We start from the raw sequence: 27,000 nt of genomic DNA, 5'->3' as shown, positions 1-27,000 counted from the left end.
CTGACCGCCGCCGTGGTCAGTTGCTTCGCAGCTGCTGGGGACTGAGGGCCGTGAGTTATTTGACGTAATCATGTGGGAGGTAGTGGCCAGATACTGCACCAGGGTGGCCAATCCTTCTCTGGTGAGGGAGTGCGTTCTCGGCGGTGTTTGCCGGGGAGGCCGCACTCCAGGCCTCTTAATGCAGTTCCATCAACACGCGGATTTTTTTTTGTTTTTTTTTTAATCCGGTTGGGAACTGCGCGGTACCGGGATTCGAACCACGGACCTCTTGCATGCGAGGCGGATGCTCTAACCACTACGCCATCGCCGCATACCCCACGCCCACTATTCACGTTTAATTTGATGAGTCACTTTCGTAGTCTATAGAACGCAGTCAATAAATTGGCGTCGGTCGTCCGGCGATAAGTTTTTCACCGGGAGTTCATCTACGTCAAAGCGATGCATGTATTTAGTTTTCCTTACATCAGGTGAAATTTTGTGCTTCATGGAGATCTTCGACAATCTCTGTCAGAAATCTAGATCTCGAAGGCCTTTTTTTTTCCTTTTCGTGAACTCGATAAGAAAAGCGTTGCAGTAATGTACAATGATTCACATTAAAAGTCATTAATAAACTTTTTAGACATAACACCTTTAGAACACATCAAATTAGCCTGTGAAATAAGAAATTATTGCGATGAGCAAAGCGAAACGACCGGGCGTGTATCTTTCGTACTTTTTTTTGCGTTGACAACGTTTTTGTGGCAATGAAGTTTTCGGTCCTGCGCACTTTGAATATACTACATAACGTTAAAAAGCTGACAGAACAGGAATTACAAGCAGATGTGCATATTCGATGTCTTGTCGGAGCTTTTTGAGGCATTCTACTAAAATTATTGGCATGGAAACAGTGGACAGTGGGCACACATAAAAACAGCATGAGCAATAAATACGGCAATAGTTCCACGACACGTACTAAATGCCATGAAACTATCTCGCTTTCTGCTGTGTTTAACAGATAAATAATAATTTTAATCATAGGTAATTTTACTAAACCAATGGAACGAACTATTATTTTCCTTTTTTATTTTAAATATTTCATCTATTACCCGATTCTCGGTCATCCTACCATGGTTTCTGTGAGCCAATAGTTTTAGAATGGACCTTAGTCATCTACACAACGCGTATGACTGTGTACAGTAATACGTGCAGGATTACTCGAAAGTATGTCGTAATGTTGCTCTTGACCGCTATTAACAACGTGCAATTGTGTGGCGAAACGAACACGTTGGCGACAGTTACCAGTTTCCATTTCTTGCATCCTTTATTTGGGTATTTATGGTTATAGTAATAGCTTGAGTAGTAACTCTTTATAATTTCTTACAATAAAAACAAGGGTAGTAAAACAATCTATCCTTGCCCTTATTGCCTACAATTACTAACGGAGCAGTAACGTATGTACCAAGTAGTTACTACGAGAAGTTATAACATATCTGAAACTTTGTTTTCTTTTATTCATATTATTTAGAACGTGACGGACTGCACTGAGTCTGACTTGTCACTCCGCGTGTCATCAAATTTAACTTCGCAGCTTGGGCGACAACTGCACTTCTTATCGGTACAGTACCGTAGAGCCTGGCCATTTCGTCGTGGAGGCCTTCGCACCCGCGCATCAACCGAAGGGGCAGTTAGGCACCCGTAGGCGAGTGAGGAGGTTGATGGCGCGTAGATGGCAGACCAAGGCGACGGCGGCGCATCCATCGCGATAAGATATCGAACCGGGACCCCAGAGGAACCCGCAGCCTCGACCCCGCAGGCGGCTGTCATACGTCTTTGCACCCCTCTTCCTACTTTTCGTTTCTTTTTCCTTTCTAGCACATCGCTCTCAACTCGGCTGAACAGCTCGGTCGTACGTCTTCTTAAAAGACGTCTGCAGGCCCCCTTCTGCAAGCAGATTTCTAGAGGGCGAGTGCGCGTATTACTACGTGTAACAAGTGAGCCACAGCTGTCGCCCGGGCAGGGCCGTATTCGAAAGACTTGCGTCCAACGCAATGCATGCTGGTTGAAAATTTTGATTTTTGTCCGCCATGGGGGTGTTGCTGTTACGGAACTCGGCTGCTGACTCAAAAGGTCACGGGTTCGTTCCCGGCTGGGCAGTCGCATTTCGATGGAGGGAAATGCATAGAGGCCCATGTAATTTGTTATGTAAGTGCACGTAAGAGATCACTAGAAGGTCAAAATTTCCGGAGCCTTCCATTACAGCGTCTCTCGTAATCGTGTCGTTGTTTTGGGAGGCAAAACCCCAGATATTATTAATTTTATTACTCGTTTCGTGCGTATAGTTTAGTTTTTCATGTTTAGTAAACTTGAGTTGTTTGAAATCTGCCGAAGCGAATTGACACCAAAAAAATAACAAATCAAGCAACCCGTTTCCTGAATAGAAGCATGTGCAAGTCCTCGAAAGAGCACTTTTCCCAGTCCCGAAGAAAAATATCGTTTAATGTAAGCACATTCAGTTTACGGGGCACTTCTAAGCACATTACTTCATAAGGTTCCTTTGGGTCTGTCTTTCTCAGTTCGAGATACAAATTTTGCTCATTGGAGTATGTAGAGCAAGGGAAGGTGTGACCGCTATGTCTGGCGAAACAGCGTGGAATATTGCGTAAAATCACGCACATATTGTGTCAGTTAGTACTTATTCGCTTAAAATACTGCCGCACGCATATCGTGACACATCTGCATTTGCATATTAAGGATATCACGTGTCCACACGCATATGTTGTGGAACTCGGTTGTCCGCATATTATCGCTTTCCTTTTCTCATTAACCGAACTCCTCACAGCATTTCTGGCCCTATATGCCTTCGCCTTGGTTCTTATCAACACTACTCCTCTGTTTGTAACGAGTTACATTACTCGAAGGATCAAATTAAGCGCTCGTGGTTTGCTGCTGTTGTTTCTGTCACTGCAAATGAACCAGAAGTGGTTCGATGGCACAGCCCAGCTCTCGCAGAAATTTCTGTTTTCTCAGCCTGTAAACAAAGTATCGAAATTATCTTATTCGATTGCCCACCGTGGTGGAGCAGTGGGTATTCGGTGATTGGCTGCTCACCGCAAGGGCACGGTTCGACCCTGTTCGAGGCAGTCGCATTTATAAAGAGGCGAAATGACAGAAGTCCGTGTATTATATGAAGTCAGTGCACGTAAAAAAAAAAAAAAGCGGTCAGAATTTTCAGAGCGCTCTACTACGTTGTCTCTCATAATCATATCTTGGTATTGGACGCAAAATCCCAGATGTTAATAATTAATCTTGTTTATTTAACCATACTATAATTGCCAATTGGACTTAGGTAGTGTTATCATTTGGTTTTGGACGCCGAAGCCCAGATGTTAATAATTAATCTTGTTTATTAAACCATACTACAATTGCCAATAGGACTTAAGTGGTGTTATCATTTGATTCCCTATTTGAATTAAGACATTGGAAGAGGCAGGGTACAAGGTAACAGTTTAAAGGAAGGATATCTGTTTGCTCCAGAAAAACATTATGTTCGAGAAACTTCAACTCACAACTCCATTTTCACTTACAGAAAAAAAAAAGACAAAGAAACGCTACTCGACTGAACCACCGCATTCCATTTACGTGGCATAAGGCTCAGTGTCGAAGTGCTTCTCTCTACGTTTACTCCATCGAATTCACTGTAGTACACCGTAAAAAGCTTCCGCTCTGATAGAACAATAAAGTACCTACAACATGCTTCGCTGGCACCGTGTACAGGCCACTACAATCGTGCACCGCGGTCCAGGAGCCCGTGGGACCTGTGCGATTCGCAAGAACAAGACAGATGAGGATGTCAGGTGCTCCGAAGCGTTCAAATCGAAGAGGTCAGATTAATAAAGTTCGTCCATACACTGCGCGGAGCATGAACCCCGACGGACGCGCGCGCCGCCCATCGAAGCGATAGCAAAGAACCCTACGTACGCGCAGCGCGCTGTCCCGCTTTGTTCACCCAGCGTTTCTTTTTTTTTGTTCTTTTTTAAAACTTCGCGCGTGCCAGGCCCGCTCCTTTCTTTATGTTCTCTCTCGCAATAAACTATTATAAAAAGTCACAAACAAAGAGTGCAATAAAATTGCGGCGTCATTCGCCTCAACAATGCGACGAGCATCGCTGAATCAGACCTCTCAACCTCTTGTGTTTTTCTCACGCTGAAAAAATCTCTAGTGTATGCGGTATTTCTTTCTTTTTCTGCATGAACGGTCTTTTTTATTTGTGGGAAAGTGAAATGAAAAGGAGCGGATTCAAGATTTTTTTAGGTCGAAATGCGAATCACCTTTTTCGGTGTGTGTTTGTGGGGGGGGGGGGGGGTTCACATTTAAGGACTCATGTTGTCAAACCTGCGACCACCTGAAAGCCCAAATATGACCTAACTCAAAATAAGACGCGTGATTTTTAAACGAAATATCTATTGATGTGGCACGGCCACGTTAAAAATTAGGGACAAAGGGACAATGTACGGAGTAGTACACAGTTAAACAAGAACACTTGCACGCGGGGCGTGGTAAGATTTCGCTCTCTCTGAAATGTACGCTCTCCCAGATTTGCATCAGATAGCTAGCGCTGGGAACTTCTGACTCCTTCCGAAGCACCTGTGAGGTGGGCTTACGTGATCTCCCTATACGCTTGCAGTTAAGAGCTCAGCAAGTTGAGCAACGCAGATTAGGGTGTTCCCTTTAACATTGGACCATTTGGTAAGGCCGTACAACTGACTACGCACTGCTTACGAGGCAGCGGCTGTCCATACAGCCTCCAACATGTTTGTACAAACGGCAAAAGTCATTTAGAGACACGTTGCCACTGCTTTGACCACCACTTTTTCACTGTAGCTAAGGATCAACAGTGTGCACATGGCGTTCCTCAAGCGATGTCTAATTGTCGTTCAAAAAAGTTTAGGTCCTTTCAACGAACCCATCATGCAGCGGTGCGATGCACGGAAGCTCAGCCCCAACACTGAGGACCAGACGTGTCTAGTGGACAGGGTAGAGAGAAAAAGAGTGTCGCAACTCTAATAACATAAGCACTTCTTGATCGCAGGGGGAGTGGATCCCCTCGTCCAGGAATTCACTGGCTTTTGCATCTCCAGACTACAGGACAACACGGAGGTCTAACATTCATGGCGTCTTGAACTGATTAAGCTGTCCAGATTAGGCAAAGTTGTCGCCTGCTGCTAAGATCATTAGTTTTCTGCACCCTTCCACCAGTTTCGCATGCCGCAGTGTGCAGTACACTGAGCAAGCAGCACAGGTGACAATTAAAAAGTCACTCCCTCACTCCACTCGCTTTTTTACTATTGCAGCATTAAATATACCCCACTGCCAGCCCAGTCGAAGTTACCCTCGTGCGGTGTTAACAGTAATGGACTCGCCGCACTTTTTCGCCCTTCGGGTTTTTTCCATTTTGTCTGGTTTTGCTCGTACCCTCGGTACAGGGGGGAAACTTTCCACGGGTTGTTTTGAGGAACGGCCATGGTACATCGTGCGCTATTGCACTGGCTGTAGAATGGGAGATAGCAAAGAGAAAAATCCAGGTACGGGCAGGAGACGAACAATGGGAGACCGTTCCCGGGTGCTGTCACGTGGAGTGCATAGCACACATCTGGAGGCGAACCTTTTGTTCTCGCGTCTTTTTTTGTGCGTTCGCCGGGGAACGGAGCATTTCGCTTCAATTAATAGCAGCCCCCGTTTCAGCGGACCCTGTCGTCCCTTATGTGGGCTACTGCACCGGCTGGTATATATGACATGCCTGTAAGAAAAGTAGTCTTCTCTGGAGTCTGTGGCTCTGTATCCTCATTATAAATACGAACACGCTCTTTTCGATTTGCATAGCACAGGCAGAACGACACTGACATATATAAGTCGCGTGATGCAATCAACAAAGCTGACCCTATACAACAAAGCATGTTGTCTTCGCAGATACACTTCAAAACGTAACAAAAGTTGAAGCAGGTACGTGTATGCCGAGTGAGCCGTTAGTGCGAGCAAAAGCACAAAAAAAAAATGACAGGCAGACTCGTTTGAGTTCCCACAGCTTATTGTCAAACACCCGCCCTTCCTTCACTTTGCTGTTTCTCTATTTTGTTAATGGCACGTAACGACATGCGAACTCTCTAAATGGACAATAATATGAATGTTATCACGAGTTGGCTTGGTACGAAAATTCATTACAATTTGTACAGTTTCCTCAAGCTAGAGCGTCATTGCTGACTTGCTTCTCATGGAATTAATATAATACGCGCAGGGAGAGAGCATGAAACGACTTGCTCGATAAGGATAGATTGAAAGACGGACACCAGACACGTGCGTGGACAGGTGCAAAATCCACTCATAGAAGAAGTCGGCGCCATCTGTCGTTTTTGCCATACATAACTTTCAGTATGGAAAACAAAATGGCGCTCGCGGAAAAACTTTCGCCCGCACGTGGTATATGACAGTACGACTAGGTAGCATCTCTGGACAGTCGCGAGCCACATACACCCCGCCTCGCAACCCATTCCGCAGATGGCGTCCATAATGTATCAGCGTTGCCGCTTTGCACGCTCCGAAGCTTCCCGACATTGAGTCTTAAACCATGCATTCGAGCACTCAGACGGAGTTGCGGTTTCATACGCCCAACTCTTTCCTGTCCACGCCAGTCGGGGCGGGTGCCCCCGTTGGGGCACACTATAACAGGGTATCGTGGGCAGTTATTATGCGAGTGTGAGCCCCCAATGTGTCCCGTAGGTACGTCACATGCGAATACACGTATCTGTTTGTCGGCTGCGGAACAAGGACCTAGGGTGGGACGCGACGTCAAAGGGTTTGTACCGTAGCGGTGCGCTTGAGTGGGTCCGAAAGACCAGCGAAAGCCGCGGCCGGGCTGTGCCTGGTCGACAGGGCTCCCTGTTGCAGTACGGGCGCCGTCCGCGTGGGGTCGCCACAAAACGTGGGTGATGCACGGCGCCCGCGGTGTCAACCCGTTTACCCACTTTCTCCGTCTGGCTGGATTCAGCCCTTCTCTATGGTTTGAAGTATATGTGTACGTCAGTTGTATCGAGGATGCATAACGCGCTTGGCATGCATGCATACGCAGGCGCGACCTTTGCTGGTCGTCAATACATTTAACCAAGCGGTGCTACTCTGTGTATATACGCTTTGATAAACGAAACTTCTAAATCGATACCCGGAGGCGAACAGCTGGTTGCTGTAGATTGGAGATTGTTCCTTTTGTATCTCTCTCTCTCTTTTCCTCTCTCATTGCTAAATCTGTCGAAATTAAGTCGAAGCCATGAAGAGTGAATAGGCGCTGCTGGAACCAGCACGTTGCAGTGCACGCCATGGGTAAATAACGTGAATTCGCGCTCATTCAAACAGAACAAACGAAGTACTCCGTGTGCAAGAGTTGCACGCAGTCATCGCCTTCATAGCATTGCAGAGCACCGTATTAATCTAAATCCGCTGTCCGCCCCGCTGGAGCAGTGGTCATTGTTTTTAGCTGCTGACCCGAAGATCACAGGTTCGAACCCCGCCGCGGCTGTCACATTTCGATGGAGGCGAAATGGTACAGGCTCGTGTCCTGTGTGATGTAGGTGCAGGCCAAAGAGCATCAGATGGTCAAATTTCCCGGAGTCCTCCAGTACAGCATCTCTCCTAATCATATCGTGGTTTTAAGACGTAAAATCCCCGCTATTATTAATCTAAATCTGCATCGTTCTGAAACAAGAGCTGTTGAGAGCCCTCCATAGAGATAAGATAGAACGGAGCAATGCGCGTAGCTATACTGATAAATGTCCTATATTCTATATTGAGAGAAAGAGACGCAGCGATGTTTTGACAGGCTACGTAATCGCTAGTTGGTTGTTCTTATGTACCATTATAGGTTTTCTCAATTATTTATAGTTTCTACTCAATATGATAATTATGCCAACTTCTCTTACTGTGCAATTATTGTCTGTCTCCTTTATGTATGTATGTATGTATGTATGTATGTATGTATGTATGTATGTATGTATGTATGTATGTATGTATGTATGTATGTATGTATGTATGTATGTATGTATGTATGTATGTATGTATGTATGTATGTATGTATGTATGTATGTATGTAATACAAGTTTGTAAAGCCAAATAAACTCTGTATCTAGGGGCACAAGGCGAGCCAGAGATTCTGGGCAACAACTATAGTTTGAAATGCAGTGACCGGGAAACTATAATGTGTTTGGAGTTTCGATGAATAGAGACAAAAATAGGGCGGAAATCGAATCCGTCTCATGACTGCCTGCACGGAATAGAACAAGCAGGAGTGAAAGAATGAGAGGGAAGGAGAGAGAACATACTAAAACGCGGCTAAACGAACGATGGCGAGAGAAATTAAACAGACGAAGTCTGAAAATTGCACATTCGCAAAGAGACTTTCTTGATGGGACAGGAACGCTAACCAGCTGGTCTATAGAATAGCAAGCTAAAGTGTTAGCCGGCGAAATGAATCGATTTAAAAGCGAGGGATGCGCAAGAAAGAAAGAAAAAAGGAAAGAAAAAAAGAGAGAACGAAAAAAGAAAGAAAGAGATCAGCGAGAGAATGCAGTGCGAAAAAGGAATGCGCGACCAAGAATGAAATGTAGAAAGAAAGAAACAAAGGAAGAAAGAGATCAGCGAGAGAATGCAGTGCGAAAAGGAATGCGCGATCGAGAATGAAATGTAAGAAATGAACAGCTGAAGTCAAAAGAAAAAAAAACAAAAGAAAAAAAAAGAGAAAAGATAATATGGCGAGTGAAGTTGGAACCTGAAACCGCGATGGCACGGGCCGCGGCGACGGGAGCACGCCTGCCTGCCGGGAAGGCGGGCCACGCCGATGGCGCGCCGAGGAAACCCGACACCGCGTCGAGCCAAAGCCGAGCCAAAGCCGACTGCACCAGCCAGACGGTCGCGTACCCGTACATGGCCCTAGAGATCATCGCGCCCTTCCTGCGGGTCCGAGTTCCTCCTCGGTGGCCCCGAAATGCGTTGCGAAACTATACGATCGTACTCTCTGTGGTGTAAGTCTTGCTTTAGCTGGACTAGATTAAAGCGTTTTCGTTAATGAAAGACAGCCTTATGTGACCCCGTTTTTTTGAGAGAGAGAGAGAGAGAGAGGCGAACGTTCGAGGTGCGCTGGCGATATGCGAGGAGTGCGCACGCTCATGGGACACTAAACTGACAAAACTAATCAGTTCAGCCTAAACACTTAGCGCGTTAGCGTTGTTCATTTTGATATCATAGCTTTATTATTAGAAAAAGTAAACAGGCAAACTTGAAGTATTGAACTGGACGTTGTTATCTCTTGGCGGCGCCACGTCTTTTTTTGTTACAGGTGGGGTTAGGGTTGCTCAGTGGATGCTGGGAGGAGGGGGGGGGGGGGGGGTTAGTGAGGCGGGGCACTTATGCCTTGTGCTTTGACTTTGCTTGTCCTTGGTGGGAGCAAATGGGAGTGGGTGACTATATCGTGACATCACGGACTTCAAGTATCTCTCTTCCTTCTTTATTCAGCCGCATTGCCTCAAGAAAATTGGCTGAGAATTGGCTCGTTGTCTTTGTCCCCTTAAATAAAACTGTTAGATTTTACCAAATAAGAACTATGTACAGGCCCAAGTGGACGCCATGCAAACTTGTGAAGTGAGGTAGGGTTAATGCAGGCACTCCGACGGTGCCGTCACCACCTGCATTTTTCTTCTCGCGTGATTTTCTGTCTTACTAAGCGTGTTGCTATAGCAACAGTCGTACTTCTGCTATTGTTAAATGGTATTTTATTTATGCTCTAACTATTGTCTGACATTGTGTCTATTTTATTCACTGGTTCTTCCACCTCTCTGTAGACCACGCTCTCAGTTACGACCCAGAGTGACTACACTCATCCCGAAAATAGCGAGACTGCCCCGCACTGAGGGCAGCCATTCGGCGTCCCGCATTGGATAAGAAAATTCTAGTAAACGTTCCTTTGTTCGTTAATTTTACCCTTTGTTAACATTAGTCATGAGCACCTTGAATTCAACTGCTTAAGGTGCTCATGATCGTGTCCTTCGTCTCCTTCGTGTCTTTGTATCGTCGTCTTGTTCTCGCGCTATGACTATCGTCGTGCCTTTGATGCCGTGTTAATAATAAGAGCAATTTGATTGATTGATATGTGGGGTTTAACGTTTTAAAACCACCATATGATTATGAGAGACGCCGTAGTGGAGGGCTCCGGAAATTTCGACCACCTGGGGTTCTTTGACGTGCACCCAAATCTGAGCACACGGGCCTACAACATTTCCGCCTCCATCGGAAATGCAGCCGCCGCAGCCGGGATTCGAACCCGCGACCTGCGGGTCAGCAGCCGAGTACCTTAGCCACTAGACCACCGCGGCGGGGCAATGTCAATCTCCATCGCCTTCTATATATAGTAATAAAGTGGTCGCCTTGTGTCATCGTATACTGCCTCTCCACCCGACGCATTCTTTGTAGGTGGCGCCATTAAAAACAATTATTATCACATCCACAACTGCTTTAAAGGGCCACTCAGCGAAGTCAAACTGCGCTTCGAGCGCTTTTGGCATCGCCACTCCAAGAATAAGCATGGCCAGCCACAGAATTCAGGTGCCACACTCTCAGCAGTATACGAGCCCTTTACGGCAGCTTTCCCACAAAGCGACGGGTCCGAGCTTTCTATACCGCCTGTCAACCACGGCGCGTCCCAATCAAGGAGGATTAAAAAAATTGCTGGAGTGGAAATGATTGCGCAGAAGTGAAGCCGTTTCTCTGGCAAGATGGCGGCTGTGGCTGCCATCTTACTAGGGGCGTGATAAAGTATCACCGTTCAGCGTTTAAAATCGAAGTGTTTTCCTCGCACGCCCGACGAGTTTAATGTGGAAACTTTTTCGGGTCATATAGTGCTCCAATTAAGTGCGCCTTACAGTTACTAGTTTTCCTTAGTGAGCCTCCAATTGGTGGCAAAGTTCTTTGAAGACTTAGTGATCCATACTCGTCTTCATGTGTTATTTCGTCGGAAACAACTATCTTTTAATATAGAACTAACGTTGCATTTACATAACATATCAAAGCCACTTGATCTTTAAGTGGGCACTATCAAAAAAGAGCATGTTTCCGCCATCTTTCCAGTGACAAAAGCTGGCTACACTTCTGCTGGCAAGTCATTGCCAGCAGAAGATTCCACTCCAGCAATTTTTCTTTAATCCGCCTTGGTCCCAATTGTGATTCGTGTAAACACAGAACCACGCTAGATGTCGCATGCTGTGCAAAGTGCGTGTTGGACCTCGAGTCCAATAACGCGGAATGGGTGAATCCTGGAACCACCGCATCCTGCTCAGTGGGTACAGCCAGCTGCAGCGTTGACGTGCTGTATATGCACCCGGCAAAGTAAACTATACTGCGGCATTTCCTGCTATAAGTTCACAACCTCTTTTCCATGCAACCCCCCCCCCCCCCCGATCTGTGTGTTCAGAAAAAAGTGGTTAATTATTTAGGAAACTTGGTACTCCACCAAGCGAGAGCATAATGCCGTTCCGTGGGCCTCGCACTTGGTGAGGCCAACTTGGTGATTGCGTGTTTAGAAAAGGTTGTTAACAGTTTAGAGTATTATGTACTTTATTATGGGAGAGCATAAAGCTGTCCCATGAGCCTCAAACCAGTCTAAAGTTTATCTGGGTTTAGAAAAAGTGGTCAGCGATTAAGAGTACCTGGTACTCTACCACGGGAGAGTTGAAAACCGCCGCTTAGGCCTCACATTTTGTGAGGCCGCATTGACAAAAATAAATACTCTGCCGCATAAATACATGTTCGAAGCTCATAATCTTCGTATCATCAAACTTTCACCCATGGAGTTTCACCAGTGAGAGAATAATGTGAAGTCAGCATAAACAAGATATATTCTGCGATAACTCTGGTGGCACCCGGCCGTTATGCTCGGGTTTTTCGTTCTTATTTTTACAAGAGAGCGCAGTTGGCAGGCGAAACGAGAAGGTGGCAATGTTCTGCTATCTCTGCGATGTAGCGTACAGCATGCGCGTTTATACGCAAACATCGATGCCGAAGCTCGCTCGCGTGTGTGTACGCAACCACCACGGACACATCTGAGCACTAGACTCTGATGCATGAGCGATAGGGGCGTTACGTAAACATCACGGCATACTCCTCGCAATCACCACTCTGGTAGTACCGAACTGCTTATATGCTATCCTGTGAAAATATAGGTAGCCTTCAAAAAAGAAGTAATAATATTAATGCTGAGAAAAGGCAAGAGAATTCGATAAACTTTTATTTTCGTCCTCCAAAACACAGATGACTGTGTTGCGGGCAGCTCCCACGTGGGGACTGAGATGCCGAGCTCCTCAGCCGCCTCGCGGGCTTTGTGGACAGCCCAGAGCTGATCTGCCAAGGACGAGCTGCGGATTGCCGCCTCCCATCTGGCAGAGGTGATGTTCCATATATGAGCGAATTCGGTACTCTGCCAGAGCATATGTTCTAATGAAGCAATTTCCCCACAATGTGGAAAAGATTACTTGGTCAGGGTACATGATGTGCAACATTTTCAAAGTAGGGTACATCCACGTTTGCAAAAGCCATAATGTAAGTGCTTGGGGCCGAGTTGAATTTGTGTGAGGTGGAAGAGAAAGCACGTTTGATGCCTAAAGGTCTCCGGAAAGCCTGTTTCGAGATATATCTCACTGAATTCAAGCGGTATACTGGTTGCGCACCACACACGCACACACACACCACACATATATATGTACTACAGGCATATTTTTATTTTTTTTCTCATGAGTGTCTAAGTTGTTTCACGGCCGGACTAGAAACGCGCGTTCTGTGTCACGGCCTTCGCAATCCAGTTCAGAGCAATGGTAGCGTTTCTCCGCGGTTAGAGTTACTGCTATACGCGAGGGGAGCAGCGACCCTGCCATATGTGAAAGCGTTTTTGTCTACTGCTTGGCGCCTGAAGATCTTTGTTTTGGTTTGTTTTTTCCACTGTTGTGCGTCTACTTTTGCATCGCCAGCAGTCACGAACGCAACGGGGAGCAATGGCAGGGTCGCAGCGACAACACGGTGCTGCGGCGGGAGGTGGAAACAGACGCATGGCGAAGGCCGCAAGACGGAACTCTCGCGTGCCTTTCCAGACCGGCCGTGGTTGTATCTATACATCAGCTATGTTTATACGCTTCCTTCGGGACATTGCGGGGGTGTCGACAGCCGCTAACCACGTTCGCGTCGTGCAAGCGCCGTCGGGAAGTCAAGTTACGAGCTCGTGCCCTGCCGTTGTGGGCAGAGAGCATCGCTGTTGTGTGAACCGCGTAAATATCCAGTCCCACCCACGACATTACCACAGTTTCTCCCGGGTTAAATGTGTGTGTACACCGGGCGGTGAGATCACGTAAACGCCGCTGCGGCCCCCCATTCCGCATCGCGTCGACGTGATGCACCACAGAGGCTCTATATAATACTTCAACAGGGTACGAAAGACTGCCCATTGGCCTTCTCGCGATGCTTTTCCCAGTTATGCGTAGGTCGACAAGCTTACTGTATACTTCCGCGCAGCAACATGACGGTCCACATGTTGCCTCCTCGTTGGCTTTTTGCGTCGCATGTTTTTCGCGCCGCATGTTGCCTCCACAAAGTGCTCTTTGCGCCACCTGTTCAAATATGCGATCTTAGAAACTCGCCCAAATTCTATTTCTCAGTATGATTCGCGGGAAGTGAAACCCACAACGAATAATAATATCGTTACGAATCACTGATTATCGTGGCGGTGTCGTACAATAGAATACCAGGTACCTGCAAGCGCACAATAAATGAGGGTCCTTCAAGGTGCGCTGGTAAGGTACGCTTTTTGCGGGCGCGGTTTCCCCAAAATTCATGTTCTCTCAATCACAAGCTTGTCGGTGATCTGCCGCTTTTGATAAAGAACACGGTAGAGCACCAAGCAGTGCTGGTTGGTTTACATTCATTTTATAGGCCCGTTAACTAGTAAACCGAAAAAAAGAAGACGAAGGAAGACAAGTCCCACCCATGCCATAACTCAGTTGGACCTGCCCCGTATTTGTTTAAAACGCAAAGTTGTAGCCATGCGTATCTTTGGCATTAGTGGCAACCGAAAACCACTCATGTTGCATTCCGAGAGCTCATGAGTCATTACATTCCATTTTCCCGCCCGTAAATCTGGAAACCAAAGGCAGGTCACTGTGGAAATCGTGTCAATCTTCTTTTTCATTTTTTGCCTTCAATGGCAAGCTTGTTTTCCTTCGAATTTCTTCGAAGTTGAGCAACCGGGGCTGCGGGATAGGGCGGCTGCGGTAAGACTTGCTCCCCTCCCCACACCGCGTCCCAAATAGAAAACACCGCGCACGCCTTTCCACGCATGCCCAGGGAAGGGTATAGCGCCTCCTTGCCCTACCTCCCCTAAAGTGATGCTCCTCTACAGTGAGAGGACACCTACACGGAGTACAAATATCAAGCCTGTGCATTCCAATAAACGAAGAGGTACGAACGGTGGTTCTTCCACTCACGCTCTGCGGTGCGGCGCGTGGTCCCTCTGGCGGCGGTTCTTGAACCAGTTGCTGACCTGCGTCAGCGTCAGGCCCGTCTTGTGCGCCAGGGTGCGCTTCTCGTCGGGCGTCGGGTAGCGGTTCACCTTGTAGCACTCCTTGAGGGCGATGCGAGACTTCTCCTTGAAGCAGTAAACCGTGTCCTCGCCGTCCCAGATGGTCTTGGGAAGAGGGTACTTGCGCCTGCAGACCCGAGGTCGGAGACACAACTTTGGGAGAACGTACTACTTCAAAGCCTTGCTACATCATATTCAGAATGCGCACTAACCAGCCAATCACCTAGCTCTCTTTAGTCAAGAACATTCATAAAAAACTTACATATAAGGCAGCTTTAGTGCAGACAAATGCAGGCAATATGTGAGATGAATACCTTCGTTCAAGGGAAGAAGTGGCGCTGCCTATACATTCCGCCTGAAATTGGAACTGTACTTGATAAATTCACTATGTTTTAAAAAAAGCGCTCTACTTACGGAAGTAGACGAAAAGGAAAGCGCTCGTGTTTGTGCTAATGTTATCTCGTGTTCGACAGAAAGTAAGGAAGGAAGGAAAATAGGAGGAAAAGAACGGCAGGGAGGTTAATAAGCCTATAGGCAGCCGGTTTGCTACCCTGCGCATGGGAGGAGGACGGGGACGGGGGAGATGAAAGATAGAGCGCAGAGAGGGAAGAGAGATAAACACAGCACATTCAGCAGCACACGCGCGCGCACACAGAAAGTAAACGGCACACGCGACTGCATATAGGCTGGACCCGTCTCGCCGACTTCAGCCTCCGTTCGGACTCTTGCTAGACGACGATGCTTTGCTGACTGTGTCACTTGGTGTCGCTTTGACCAAGTCTTTTGCCTTCCGAATCGACATGGAAAACAGTGCTGTTTGCGATCACTGCGGCAGTGATGAAACGATAGAGTACGTCCTTTGTCACTGCCCTCGCTACAGCGCCCACAGACTGCCGCTAGCTACTGCGTTAGCCGGCATTGACAACAGACCCATGTCAGAGCAGTCAGTGCTCCAATGCGGCACGTTCTGTCTCCAGGCGAAGGATTAGTAAAAGCCTTATTGAAATTTTTGCTAGGTAGTGGCCTACTCGGTAGGCTATCACACCCCCAATCTTGTTTTTCTTTCGCTAGTCTGCAGTTATCTCCGTTTTCATTCTCGTCTTTCTTCCCCTTCACCTTAGTGCAGGGTAGCGAATCGGATGCTACAGTTCAGGTTGACTTCCCTGACTTTCTTTGAATGTATTCTCTCTTTTATCTCGCGTTCGTTTGTGAATTTCTTCACAGAAGAAGTTGTCATTGATACAATAATGAACAGCCAATCGACCCTTCTGGTCAACCGCTCTTTCTCTCTCTACCTACAGAATAATACACAACACTTATTGCACGCCCTACGCGATGTCCACAATGGGGTGGAGAGTTAGGTAACTATTTTAATCGCAGTTGGCACCGGCGTGTTCGTAGTGAACTTCGCATATGGTAGCCACACGTCAATTCAGTCTATAGCGGTACCGGTGGAATATAATATCAATTTTCTACAATGCCATTGAAAAAGCGTGTGTGTTCATCAATCTTGTGACTGCCTTCTGCGTATACTTGCCAGTTTCTTATTCTTGAACCAAGTTTGAGCTGGCATCAAATTTCGTTGAGTGGCGGCTGGGGGCTATTTAGCCTTCATAGTGTACTTCAATGCTAGTAGTATACCTGTCTCACCTGAGCCTATACTTGTCGACGGCTCCCAGCGGTCGACCTCGTATCTTCTCGGCCTCCCTGTAGTGCGCCTTGTACCACATCTGCTGCAGCTCATTGTGGTACTTCGAGTCGAAGTTGTGGCTCTCCAGGATTCCGTACAACTCCTGCGTACAGAGACGGAGAGAAACCGTTGTAAAGGAGCTCAACGGTGAGTTTCTTGGAATTTTTTAGCATGCCCATTGCCAACGTGGCACCAGTAGGCTGTACACAGCTGCAACATTTCAATCTGGAAGATCATGTAACGAAGACCACGGGCGCTTACTGGTGCTGGTTTCGCAGCATTGGTGATTTGAAAGTTTTGTGTGGTCTACCTGATAGAACACCACTTGTTGCTGTCTACAGGCAGCTAAAGATGATCTATCAAAGTGCTGGTGGTCTTTTGACATACTCTCACTGGAGGACCGCTACAGATTATGTATCTAAGAGATTACTGGTGGCCTGTTGACATACTGTCACCGGTGGGCAGATCGTGCATGCTCCATCGAACTGGCAACGACGTCATTATTCTACCACGATCACGCGATCATGCGTAAATATGGCCCCTGACTGAGGCAGCCCTCACAATGCCAAGTCCGCGGGCCAATCCAAAGGGGGGGGGGGGGGGAAGGGGGTTGTCCAGAAGACTCGCAACGCAGAAGGCGGACGGGGCGAACCTTGTAGTTTTCACGATGGAATGCCACGGCCGCCTGTGCCCTGAGCACCGTTTCGTCCGTGCGGAGCAGGTCGCCTGGTGGTAGGGACCAGAGGAACCTGGCCAGGCGGTCCAGGTTGCGTGCCTGCTGCAAAGCCTCGCAGAGGCAGGCCACCTGCTCCAGCGTGTATCTGCACGTCTTGCTTCCGGTACCCAAGGTAGAACTGCTTGCCCCTATGCTGCTGCTGCCACCTGTTGTTACGCTACCGCCACTGCTGCCTCCGCGAGACGATGACGACATGCCTCCGCTTAGGCCCACAGACATGAGCTCCGTCAACCTGCTTGTGGAGCTGCCTGCGCTGGTTAGGGAGGAGGTGCCGTTGCTCAAGCCCAAGCTGTAAGGAGAAAAGTAATCGGGCTTCAGGATACGAGAAAGTATGTTTTGGTGGGCCTCGGGTGCAATTTAAAATAAAGTTAATTAGCCCTGAATTTTTACAGGAGGCCTCTCCTCCTAATTACAGTTTAACACGCGAGCCGGGCAAAATGAAAACGTTATTGCAATGACAAGTGCGTTTTTCGATACTATAACACCTATGAGACAACAAGGAAGGGCTGAAGAAAGAAAAGAAGGGAAAATGCAGGGATGTTTACGAGACGCATGCTTGGTTGGTTGTGAGGGAGACAGAAGGAAAGGAAATGATCAGTAAATGCGCTGATTTGTATGCGTTATCATACAATAGTCAAAGGCACTGACTCGTGTCTGTAGTCCTTAAAGTGCACGATATAACTAACATAGCCTAGTTACGTAATGTGATTTAAAACATAACAACGTTCATGAGATAATGAAAATAAACAATTAATATACTACAAATAAAAATTTCAACGAAATGTTAAATAAACAACTTGGCCCGTTCGATGCTCTAACCACTGAGCTACCACAGCGGCCTGTGAACTTGGCCCATGTCTCCGAAGGGAACCCTGATGGTATGCGAAGCAGTGGCGTTGCGCACGGGTGGCTTCATGGTTGAACGGAGCTAACGCGGGTCCTGCGGTGAGCGCTGGAAGATTCGTTTGAAGCGATGGCGGGCGTAGGTCTTGTAGGTGACACGTACGGACATGCACCAACGTGTACGTTAGGCGTGCGTCAGGGTCATTGCGTGTGAACCAACAAGTCGGCGGTGCAGTGAGTGGTGGTGGCGGCAGGTGTTGCGGTGAACGAACGAGGCGGCAGCTGCGGACGCCACGACCACGGCGAGCGCGCGGCAGTTTAGGGAGAGAGTGAAGTGAGCGCGCACTGCGATTGGTGTGTGATGTCAACGCGCAGCAGTGGCGTGACCTACTTGGCACCAAGCCAACACCTGTGGTGTGTGGCGCGTCTGTACGGAGGGGCACCGTTACACAGGCTAGTCAAGAAGCTGCTTCGCATCTAATAAAATGCTTAGCACTAGAAAATGGTACCCAGATTATGCAAACTGGTAAAAACATTTCAGAAATCAAACACGATGTTCGCCTGTTCGTCGGCCGTACAACGAAAGTTCACTCCTTTCGTTGGACGGCTGGTGAAGATATACCTAATTATAAATATCGGGCAGAAGTCAGAAGTGTGTCTCTAAGCAAATTTCAACGGACAGTTAGGTCAAGGAAATGACTAGGAACGTTAGTTGTTAGTTTTATCTGCAGTGCGGAAGTTATGAATTAGATAGAACGATTTCATCGCTAGTTGCACTACGCCACCGCTGCCGCAGTGCATGCCGGTACTTGGGGTATTCGGACCGTTCGGCTGCATCGGCAAGTAGCGTCAACGAGCTTTAGCAACCGTGTTTGGACGAATCGTGGTGGTTTGTTCCACGTGCTGTGTGTGGGGATACTAAAAAAAGAAGCCTGGAGGTGGCCTGTAGAAAAAGGACTCGGATGTTTCACAAGTTTTCAAAGGATATCAAACTGGAGAATCATAAATTCCGGCGGAGCGGCAAATACCGGGCTCTCCCAACGTGTAGTTCAAAGTGTTCATGCGTTCCGTGTGTATAACATAACTCATGGTAGTTTAGCAGTGTTCTAAATACAGCAATGCGGCATCATAGCAAGCTTTCTGCGTGACTGATGGGTCGATAAGCGACAGCAAAACTTCATGCAATGTGTGCTCGATCCCTTGCCGGTGCGATCGCCGTCAGCGGTTGCAAACTTGATACGCGTTTTCAAGGCAACACAGAAATCACCTAAACGGACCTCTCACCGCAAGTGATGACGACTGCGAAGTTAGAATGAGAGTTGTGATACAAACGGTGTTTATAAGTGTGTGATCTACGTGTGCGCAGCGGAACGCCATGCAAGCAATTAGTGCATGGCGAAAACTCTGCCGTGCCAGCATCGCAGCCACGACGCCACCCGAAGGGCCCCATTCCTTTCAAGATGTGATATCACAAGCGCAAGGTAAAGCGGCAACAGCGGTAGCAAAGGTTAGCTTTTTATTGAGCGTGAGTGCACTGAAGTTTCGAAGCGGTAGGCCTTGCGACGATATCGGCGCCGAGCCATCCATCAGCTGAGGCCGTCGCCAGTAGCCGTGGAGTGGGATATACTGCTCAACTGCCACAATGTGTGTGCCACCGTAGCCTTTTGCTGACTGATCCATTCTTTGTGACTCGCTGGTTGGATTCCGTGCCGACCGGTTGTGCCCTCGCGATCTCCGACGACAGAGCAGCTCTGGCCGACTGAGTTGGTCCTACGCCACCACCTGCCGCCGGTCCTCTACACCGACGACGGCGTAGCTCTGGCCGACTGAATTAGCCCTACGCCATCTCCTGTCGCCGAAAAGAGCTCTCGCCAGTGGTGCCCGTCCTCGGACTCCTGCAAACGTGTCCTTCTTTCCTGTCTTCTCCTTACTTCCGTCGCTCCCTATTCCATCACCTCGCTCTCTAATTCCTCTCTCTCTCTATCTTTCTACCTTTTAATCCTATCATTTTATTCCCTTCTATACCCCCATCTTCCTCCTCCTGAGAGACAGTTACGGGGCTCACTTTTCTCTTCTTTTATTTTAAAAATCACAACCCCTCCCCCCCCCACCCTTTGTGAAGTGGGAAATATTTTGCCGTCCACAAGATTTCTGTGACGGCAAACTTTCGAAATGGCATACGGCCAGTCGCCGTCCCAAGGACGCGCTTTCTTTGATTATCAGTTGTGTTCATTCGATCGTATGTAAGAAAGGAAAGAGCCCTTCGCGAATTCTCCTTTCTTTCGTTCGTTGGAAGATTGTCAGTTACGAAAAGATATAGGTACACAGGAGATCAAAATTTATCAAGTAACACAAGAGAACTCAGCTGCAAAACTGGCCAAACACGTAACAAGACTAGTGAAATTCGTTTAATAAACATATGCTGGTTTACGTCTCAAAATGTATAGGCGTGCGCATCGGGGGGGGGGGGCGACAAAGTCAGCCCCCATACATGGAAAACCCTGTGTATGCCTATGCCAAAACCCCAATATGATTACGAGGAACGGCCCCGCCGCGCTGATGTAATGGTTGTGGGACTCGACTGCTAAGACGAAGGTCGCGGGCCCGGCTGCGGTGGCTGCATTTTCGATGGAAGCGAAAATGTTGGGGCCCATGTGCTTAGATTTAGGTGCACGTTAAAGAACACCAAGTGGTCTAAATTTCCGGAGCCCTCCACTACGGCGTCTCTCGTGATCGAATCGCGGTTTTGGGACGTCAAACTCCTGATAGTATCGCGAGGAATGCCGTAATGAAGGGCTCACGAAATTTCGACCATCTGGTACACTGGCCCCCATCTCTTCGCCTCCATCGAAATGCGACCGCCGGAGCCGGTATCGAACCCACAACCTTGGGGTCAGAAGCCGAGCACCTTAGAGCCACTGATCCACCAAGGCGGACTGCGCATACAGTTAACAAAGCTGCTCTTCTATACCCCAGAAGCGCGAATTCCCGCTCTCATTACTAACACGGCATCAAAGGCACGACGACAGTTATAGCGCGAGAACAAAACGACGACACAGAAGACAAGAAGGAGACGAAGGACACGAGCGCTTCTTGTCTCTGTGTCGTCGTTTTGTTCTCGCGCTATAACTATTTTTATGTCATACCAACTAGCCCAAGCTGCCTCACATCAAAGGCACCTTGCCCATGGAGCGTTCTCCTAGAGTTTCAGCGCATCAATCACAGCAAATTATCGAAAGGAAACTTTTAAAAACAAAGCACAAATACTGAGATACATGAAGAGGCCCGCTAGGAGGTGGCGAGTGTATTACATATTGATGAAATGAGCGCCCGGGAATCTACGTATACGCAATTTCGCGTGCACCTACTCGCCTTACACGTGCGTGCATTACACGGCACGCATCACGGGTCAAAAGAGGCACGTGTACCACGCTTTACAACCTATCGCAGATTGAAGCTCCGCAAATGCGAGTGTGAGAGGGGAAGGGAGCGCTGGACACGCAACCGACTTTAAAAACGCCGAAAAACGAGACGATAATCCACCGACTATATTTACGACGAGCGAGGTACCAAGAGAGAGAACCCCCCACCCTCTCCGTTTTCTTTTTACCCTCCTCCTCCTCTTGCAACCACCACCCACCACGCACCAGAATGAAATCGTTGGTGGAGCCTACTTTTTTTTGTTTTTGTCTCCTTATTTCTATTGCCTCGTATAGATATACGCGCGCGTTATAGTGCGCCACACTGGGCGCGTTTCAAGAGGGCAGTGGGAGCCTTGAAACGGACGATAAATGTTCCTTCCCTCACCCTCTCTCTCTCAACCTCATCCTCTTCTCGTTGACGCAGTGCCACGGGCCGTGCCCCCGCTGCCGATGTTATCGGGAGGCGCTGGAAGTCTCGAGTTTCGACCACAACATGTCGCCACAATCGGTCACCGCGTCGCTTGCAGCAGTCAAGTGCGTGTAGAGCGAATGTTCTTTCTTTCTTTCTTTCTTTCTTTCTTTCTTTCTTTCTTTCTTTCTTTCTTTCTTTCTTTCTTTCTTTCTTTCTTTCTTTCTTTCTTCAGAGATGCATGAACACGAGCTGGGGTCACCCCGAGCATAAGGCGGGGCTCGTTTATTACGTGTTCACGCGTCGCCGAGCTTCCCACTTCAAGAAAGCCGTCGTAGTCAACCCGACGCCAGCATATCACCGATTGTTGTAGAATAACTTCAAATGGTTTCGAACGCACGTTTCAATCGCTGACTTGACGCGCCATATTTTCCATTATATAGGCACCCCCTGAGGTTTCTGTAATATGGCCAAAGTCTCACCTATAGTGGACATCTGTCTGCACTGAAGTGCTTTAAGAATTTTTGCGCACTGTTGCGAAAATTACGCCGGCACAGTCTTTGTCAACGAGAAATGAAATAGCCGGGTGTACGTTACACTGCCCGCATTGGTCGTGCTAAATTCTATTACTTTGACGCGTGCCTTGCTGGGCCACACTTCGCGACATCGGGTGTGGAGCTTCTCTCGAACCATTACAAGAGCACTATAAATAAAGATGCCAGTACAGGACAGAGAGAAAGAGAGAGGGAGAACATTTTACTATGGCATGAAGGAGGAGTGGCCGACTTAACTAAATTTTCTGGCCCGCAACTGATCATTAGTAAAGGGGAAGGAGAGGAGGAGAAATAAGATGGTGATGATGATTATGAGAACCTTGGTTCTGTGACAGTCGATTGTGAGGACTGTGATGATGATGATGATGATGATGATGATGACGACGACGAAGACGAAGCTCATGGGATCCAAGCCGTCAACTCAAATTCACAAAGCTTTCTTTTTTTTTTTTACTAACAAGGTTCTTTCACACTGGATGACCCCGTGAACTAGTGGGCACTGTTCCACAGCGCTGACGAAAAGATCACCGCATTCAATTGAATCAACGCGCATCCAAACCGCATTCAAACCCTTTAGCGTCCGTCCCCGATTGCCTTCTTCTGTTTGACACCTACTACAACGATGGATCATTGCGTTCACAAAGCTCATGTTCAAGACATTTGATTCCTACGGAAAGAGGAAAGAATGCAAAGTGCCATTATCCTTATTCAAGGACAAGTTCGAGCAAAGGGCAAAGGGCAGCAGGTCCTTCTCGTCTTTTCTAACGCAGCCTAAGCGATTCTCATCAACGCCGCTCGGCTGACGTGTGGTTTAACTTCGCTGTACTGCACGCAATTCAATTGGAAGGCGAATCCCAACGTACATCTCGTGCAGTGGCCTGATGCCGTGATCATGGCAGTCCGAAAGATTATATGATCCCTCATAGATTTCCCTAAAACAAATCAAAGACGGAATCCCCCCCCCCCTACAGATGATACAGATAACTGTAATATGCTTGCGCCCTTTAGTGCATGTGCTTGTGAGTTTTTTTTTTAAATACATGTCGAAAAGATTACTCTGAGCGCAATGTGCATGTCGAGTGGTTGCAGCTAAACGTAAACGCACGGACGATTGAAAGAAACTTGCAGACAGCGCTGAGACTAACAACTGGCGTTTTTTTTTTTTTTATTGAAACCCTCTGCAAAATATATACCTGTGGCAATATACACTTCCAGACATGTGGTCAACGATTACATAGGTTAAACGATATTATAATAAGTTGTGTAATCATTGAAGCCATCGCCATAAAAGTGAAAGGCACATATTGTAGAAGCGTCCCTATCCCGGCTGTGGCGGCTGCATTTTCGATGGAGGCGGAAATGTTGTAGGCCCGTGTGCTCAGATCTGGGTGCACGTTAAAGAACCCCAGGTTGTCGAAATTTCCGGAGCCCTCCAATACGGCGTCTCTCATAATCATATGGTGGTTTGGGGACGTTAAACCCCACAAATCATGTAGAAGCGTCCCATCAGTTTTGCTGTCACGGAAAGAAATGGACTACCATCATGACAGGTGTCCAACTTGCTTCAATATTTTTTAGCCAGTGTGATCTTTGACCACAAGCCTTTAACTGTAGATTGCCGAACCTATATATTCTGCGGAGTGTTTCAATGAAGCGCGAGCTTTTAGTATTAGTAGCTTTCGCTTTTAGTTCGTTCGTACATGCATTTACAATTACCTAAAACCACTCGACATGCAAGATCAACTCGCCCAGATGCTAACCATTCGCACTGCATGTCATCATGTGGCGACGTTCCTTCGGTAAGGACGATTAGTACTCAGAAAGTTTTCGAAGGGGCCTCGCTTTCAGCTCCTTCTTGAAGGAAGAAACGGAACAAAAAAGAATGATAGATAACCCAGAGACTTCTAGATAACACGAAAATGATAAATTCCTCGTGGGTCGCTAGTAAGGTCCCAGACCCCTTATCACCGCAGCCCGATGTGTCCCCATCTTTGGCTGGTCTTTCCGCCTTGCTGCTTTGCTGCCTCTCTCTCTCTCCTCCTTGAGCTGATATCAGCGAGCGCTACGCGCCATTGCGACATCGCATGTTGACGGGCACATCCCACATTTGATCTCACAGAAGAAGCCGCAGCCGTCCTCATCAAGCGCGGGGGGGGGGGGGGGGGGGGGCTCTTTCTTTTTCTTGTACTTCTGTTTTTTTCTGCGCAGTGCCTAGTCTTTATTGCGCCTTTGGTCCGACTATATAATTGAGCGCGAGTCCGTGAGATTGCACGTGAATGCACGCTATAGCGTATGCCCAGGCTGGCGTCGCCAGAGCCCGTGTTCCGAAACGATCGCTGAAGATGACAGCATCGCCTTTCGGTGACGTGGATTTTGATTTGTTCAGTAACCGAAAAGTCCAATGTGATCGTTCCTCTCGCTGCTGGTTTTTAGCCTGGTTATAAAACTAAAAGTTTTATAGCCAAGCGTTGATAACTTGAGTGAGAACACAAGAGTGAGTGTGGCGTTCTCGAGCGTCAGGTACGTGTCTTCTACGCAGAGGCTAGACTTGGCTGTGGCTATTTGAAATATAAAACGTGTTGAAAGTGGTTTCAACGTTTTTTTTTTTTTTGTGGATTAGCTTGAAGTGTAGCATGATATTTTAAGAATGTCGCTTTGTGTGAAATGTATTTTTGTTGAGATCACACTCCGCGCACTCAGTTCAGCTGTAGTGTGCCACCGCAGTGACATCCCCTAAGCACCTCAAGATGTTGAAGGCCTGCGATAAATCGCCCAAGCGACGCACTGTTGATTTTCTTGCAACGTTGAAACCACGCACAGAAACAAAAACCCGCTATGACAAAAGAAGGATAACTTGTGAGACACCAAGGTAATGCTTGCTGAATGCTTCCCGGTAAGAAATGTTTCGCTATCTTCCAAGGAATGACAGAATACTAGAAGATGCCATCAACGCCACTGAAACGCTAGACTTCCCCACCGACCTGTGGAGACACGGAGGAAGGAAAAAGGTAAGGAGAGGGCATGCCCAGCCGGTGCAGGGCGTAAAAACTGTGGCGGAAATGACATCATGGCAGCCATTATCAATAGGCACAATGGCGGCGTTGTTATGGTTACGTGTTGCGCAGTGAAGCTGGTCTAGCAGTGAGCGGCCGCGGCTGGCGGCGGAATGTGTGCCTCCCCAGGTCTCGTGCTGAGCCGTGGCGGACAATATCTGTGCTCTGCGCCGCGTTATTGGTTACGCAGTGTTCGTCTGGCTGTTACATTACTCTTAGCAACGTTTACAAATCTCTTTGTCCATCACGGGGTTTCAACAGTGCGTAGAACAAGTGCATATCCATGTGTCGTGCGGCGGATGACGCGGATGAAGCAGTTAGTGTTCAGCGAAACAGCGTTGGGCACCATGACGAAGCTGAATGACGACGAACGCCTTGCAGGTCAGTGACGGTTGAGCAGTGCTCCTGCTTGTGACAACGGACGACGCTGTTGAGCCCAGCAAGACGCCGTGAGGACCATGTGCACATACGTAGTTTCGTGTTGTGTGTGTACAGTAACAACTTGCATGTGCGTATTAAAACACCTTTTCTGTTCCGCTTGGTACACTCTCCACCAGCATTGCATGTAATCTCAACGTAACAGCAACCACGTTCAACTGTCACTAGCACCGTGCTCAAAGTCACCACGGTCGCAGAATGCTGACGCAGGTGAGTTTCACGCGGAACACGGACACAGTGGCAGGACGCTGCGTCAGTCGCTTGGCGGAATGCAACCGTAGAAGGCACACGACCGATCGTGTTGTCTCTACAGTTGCTGAATTAATGACGTGAAAGCACTCGTCGTTGTCAGTGCATCTAGCGCGCGTTCTCTCGTAGTTGCTTCGTTGTCAGCGAGCTGTTACTCTTTGTTATTACTCGGACGAAGCGATTTCGCTGAAGGTGTCCCGCTGGCTCTGAGTGATGAGCCCAGTTCTATTAGTTTCGGATCGTCACGACACACGCGCTGCGCAGCCCACGTGCTTTTTTCCGAGCCGGAGAGGGAGTCGCGCCTTCTGCTTCGCATTCATATGTAAACAAGAGAGGAGAATTTGCCTACTCAATATGGCCGACTTCCGGCTTCATCGCGGCTTCACAACGAGTGACGTCAGGGCCTCTCCTTACCTTTTCCTTCCTCCGTGTGTGAAGATAAGGTGTGTTCATTTATCTCGTTCATGTCAGAAGCGCCGTACAGTCGCGTCGCGTCGACGGAAATACTAGGGAGCGCCCGCACGTTTGCGCTTTGCTCAATAGCCAATCAGCGTGCTGCAAAGGCGATATTTTTGCGATTGTCGCTTTTGCGATAACTTCAGAATGCCACCCCAGGTCATATAGGGTCGGTTGTCGCAGCTGCCGCCGCCATCATCATCATCATCATCAGCAGCAGCAGCAGCAGCAGCAGCAGCAGCAGCAGCAGCAGCATTCGCCCGCTGCAGGACAAAGGCCTCTCCCGTATTCCGCCAATGAACCTTGTCGTGTGATTTCTGCGGCCACGTGTTACCAACGAACCTCTTAATCTCATCTACCCACCAAACTTTCCGTCTCCGCCTCTCGCGTTTGCCTTCGCTTGGAATCCAGTCCGTTACTCTCAATAGTCAGTGGTTATCATACCTATATATACGGGCTACATACCCTGCCCATATCCATTTCTTCTTGATATCAACTGTGATGTCTTTAACACC

At 48.0% G+C, this 27,000-nt stretch overlaps 1 protein-coding gene across 1 annotated transcript in view; it reads right to left on the bottom strand.

Moving 5' to 3' along the window:
* The window catches only part of LOC119182744 (uncharacterized), an 84,818-nt gene that overhangs the window by 44,386 nt on the left and 13,432 nt on the right, over positions 1–27,000 (bottom strand). Inside the window, exons 3-5 of the mRNA XM_075866926.1 lie at positions 16,978–17,350; positions 16,286–16,428; positions 14,541–14,762 (exon numbers count right to left, since the gene is read on the bottom strand). Of these exons, the coding sequence (XP_075723041.1) occupies positions 14,541–14,762; positions 16,286–16,428; positions 16,978–17,350 (738 nt within the window). The remainder of the gene's footprint in view (positions 1–14,540; positions 14,763–16,285; positions 16,429–16,977; positions 17,351–27,000) is intronic.

Source organism: Rhipicephalus microplus, chromosome 6 (assembly GCF_043290135.1).
Source record: "Rhipicephalus microplus isolate Deutch F79 chromosome 6, USDA_Rmic, whole genome shotgun sequence".
NCBI lineage: Eukaryota > Metazoa > Arthropoda > Arachnida > Ixodida > Ixodidae > Rhipicephalus > Rhipicephalus microplus.
This window is presented reverse-complemented; position numbering and strand designations above follow the sequence as displayed.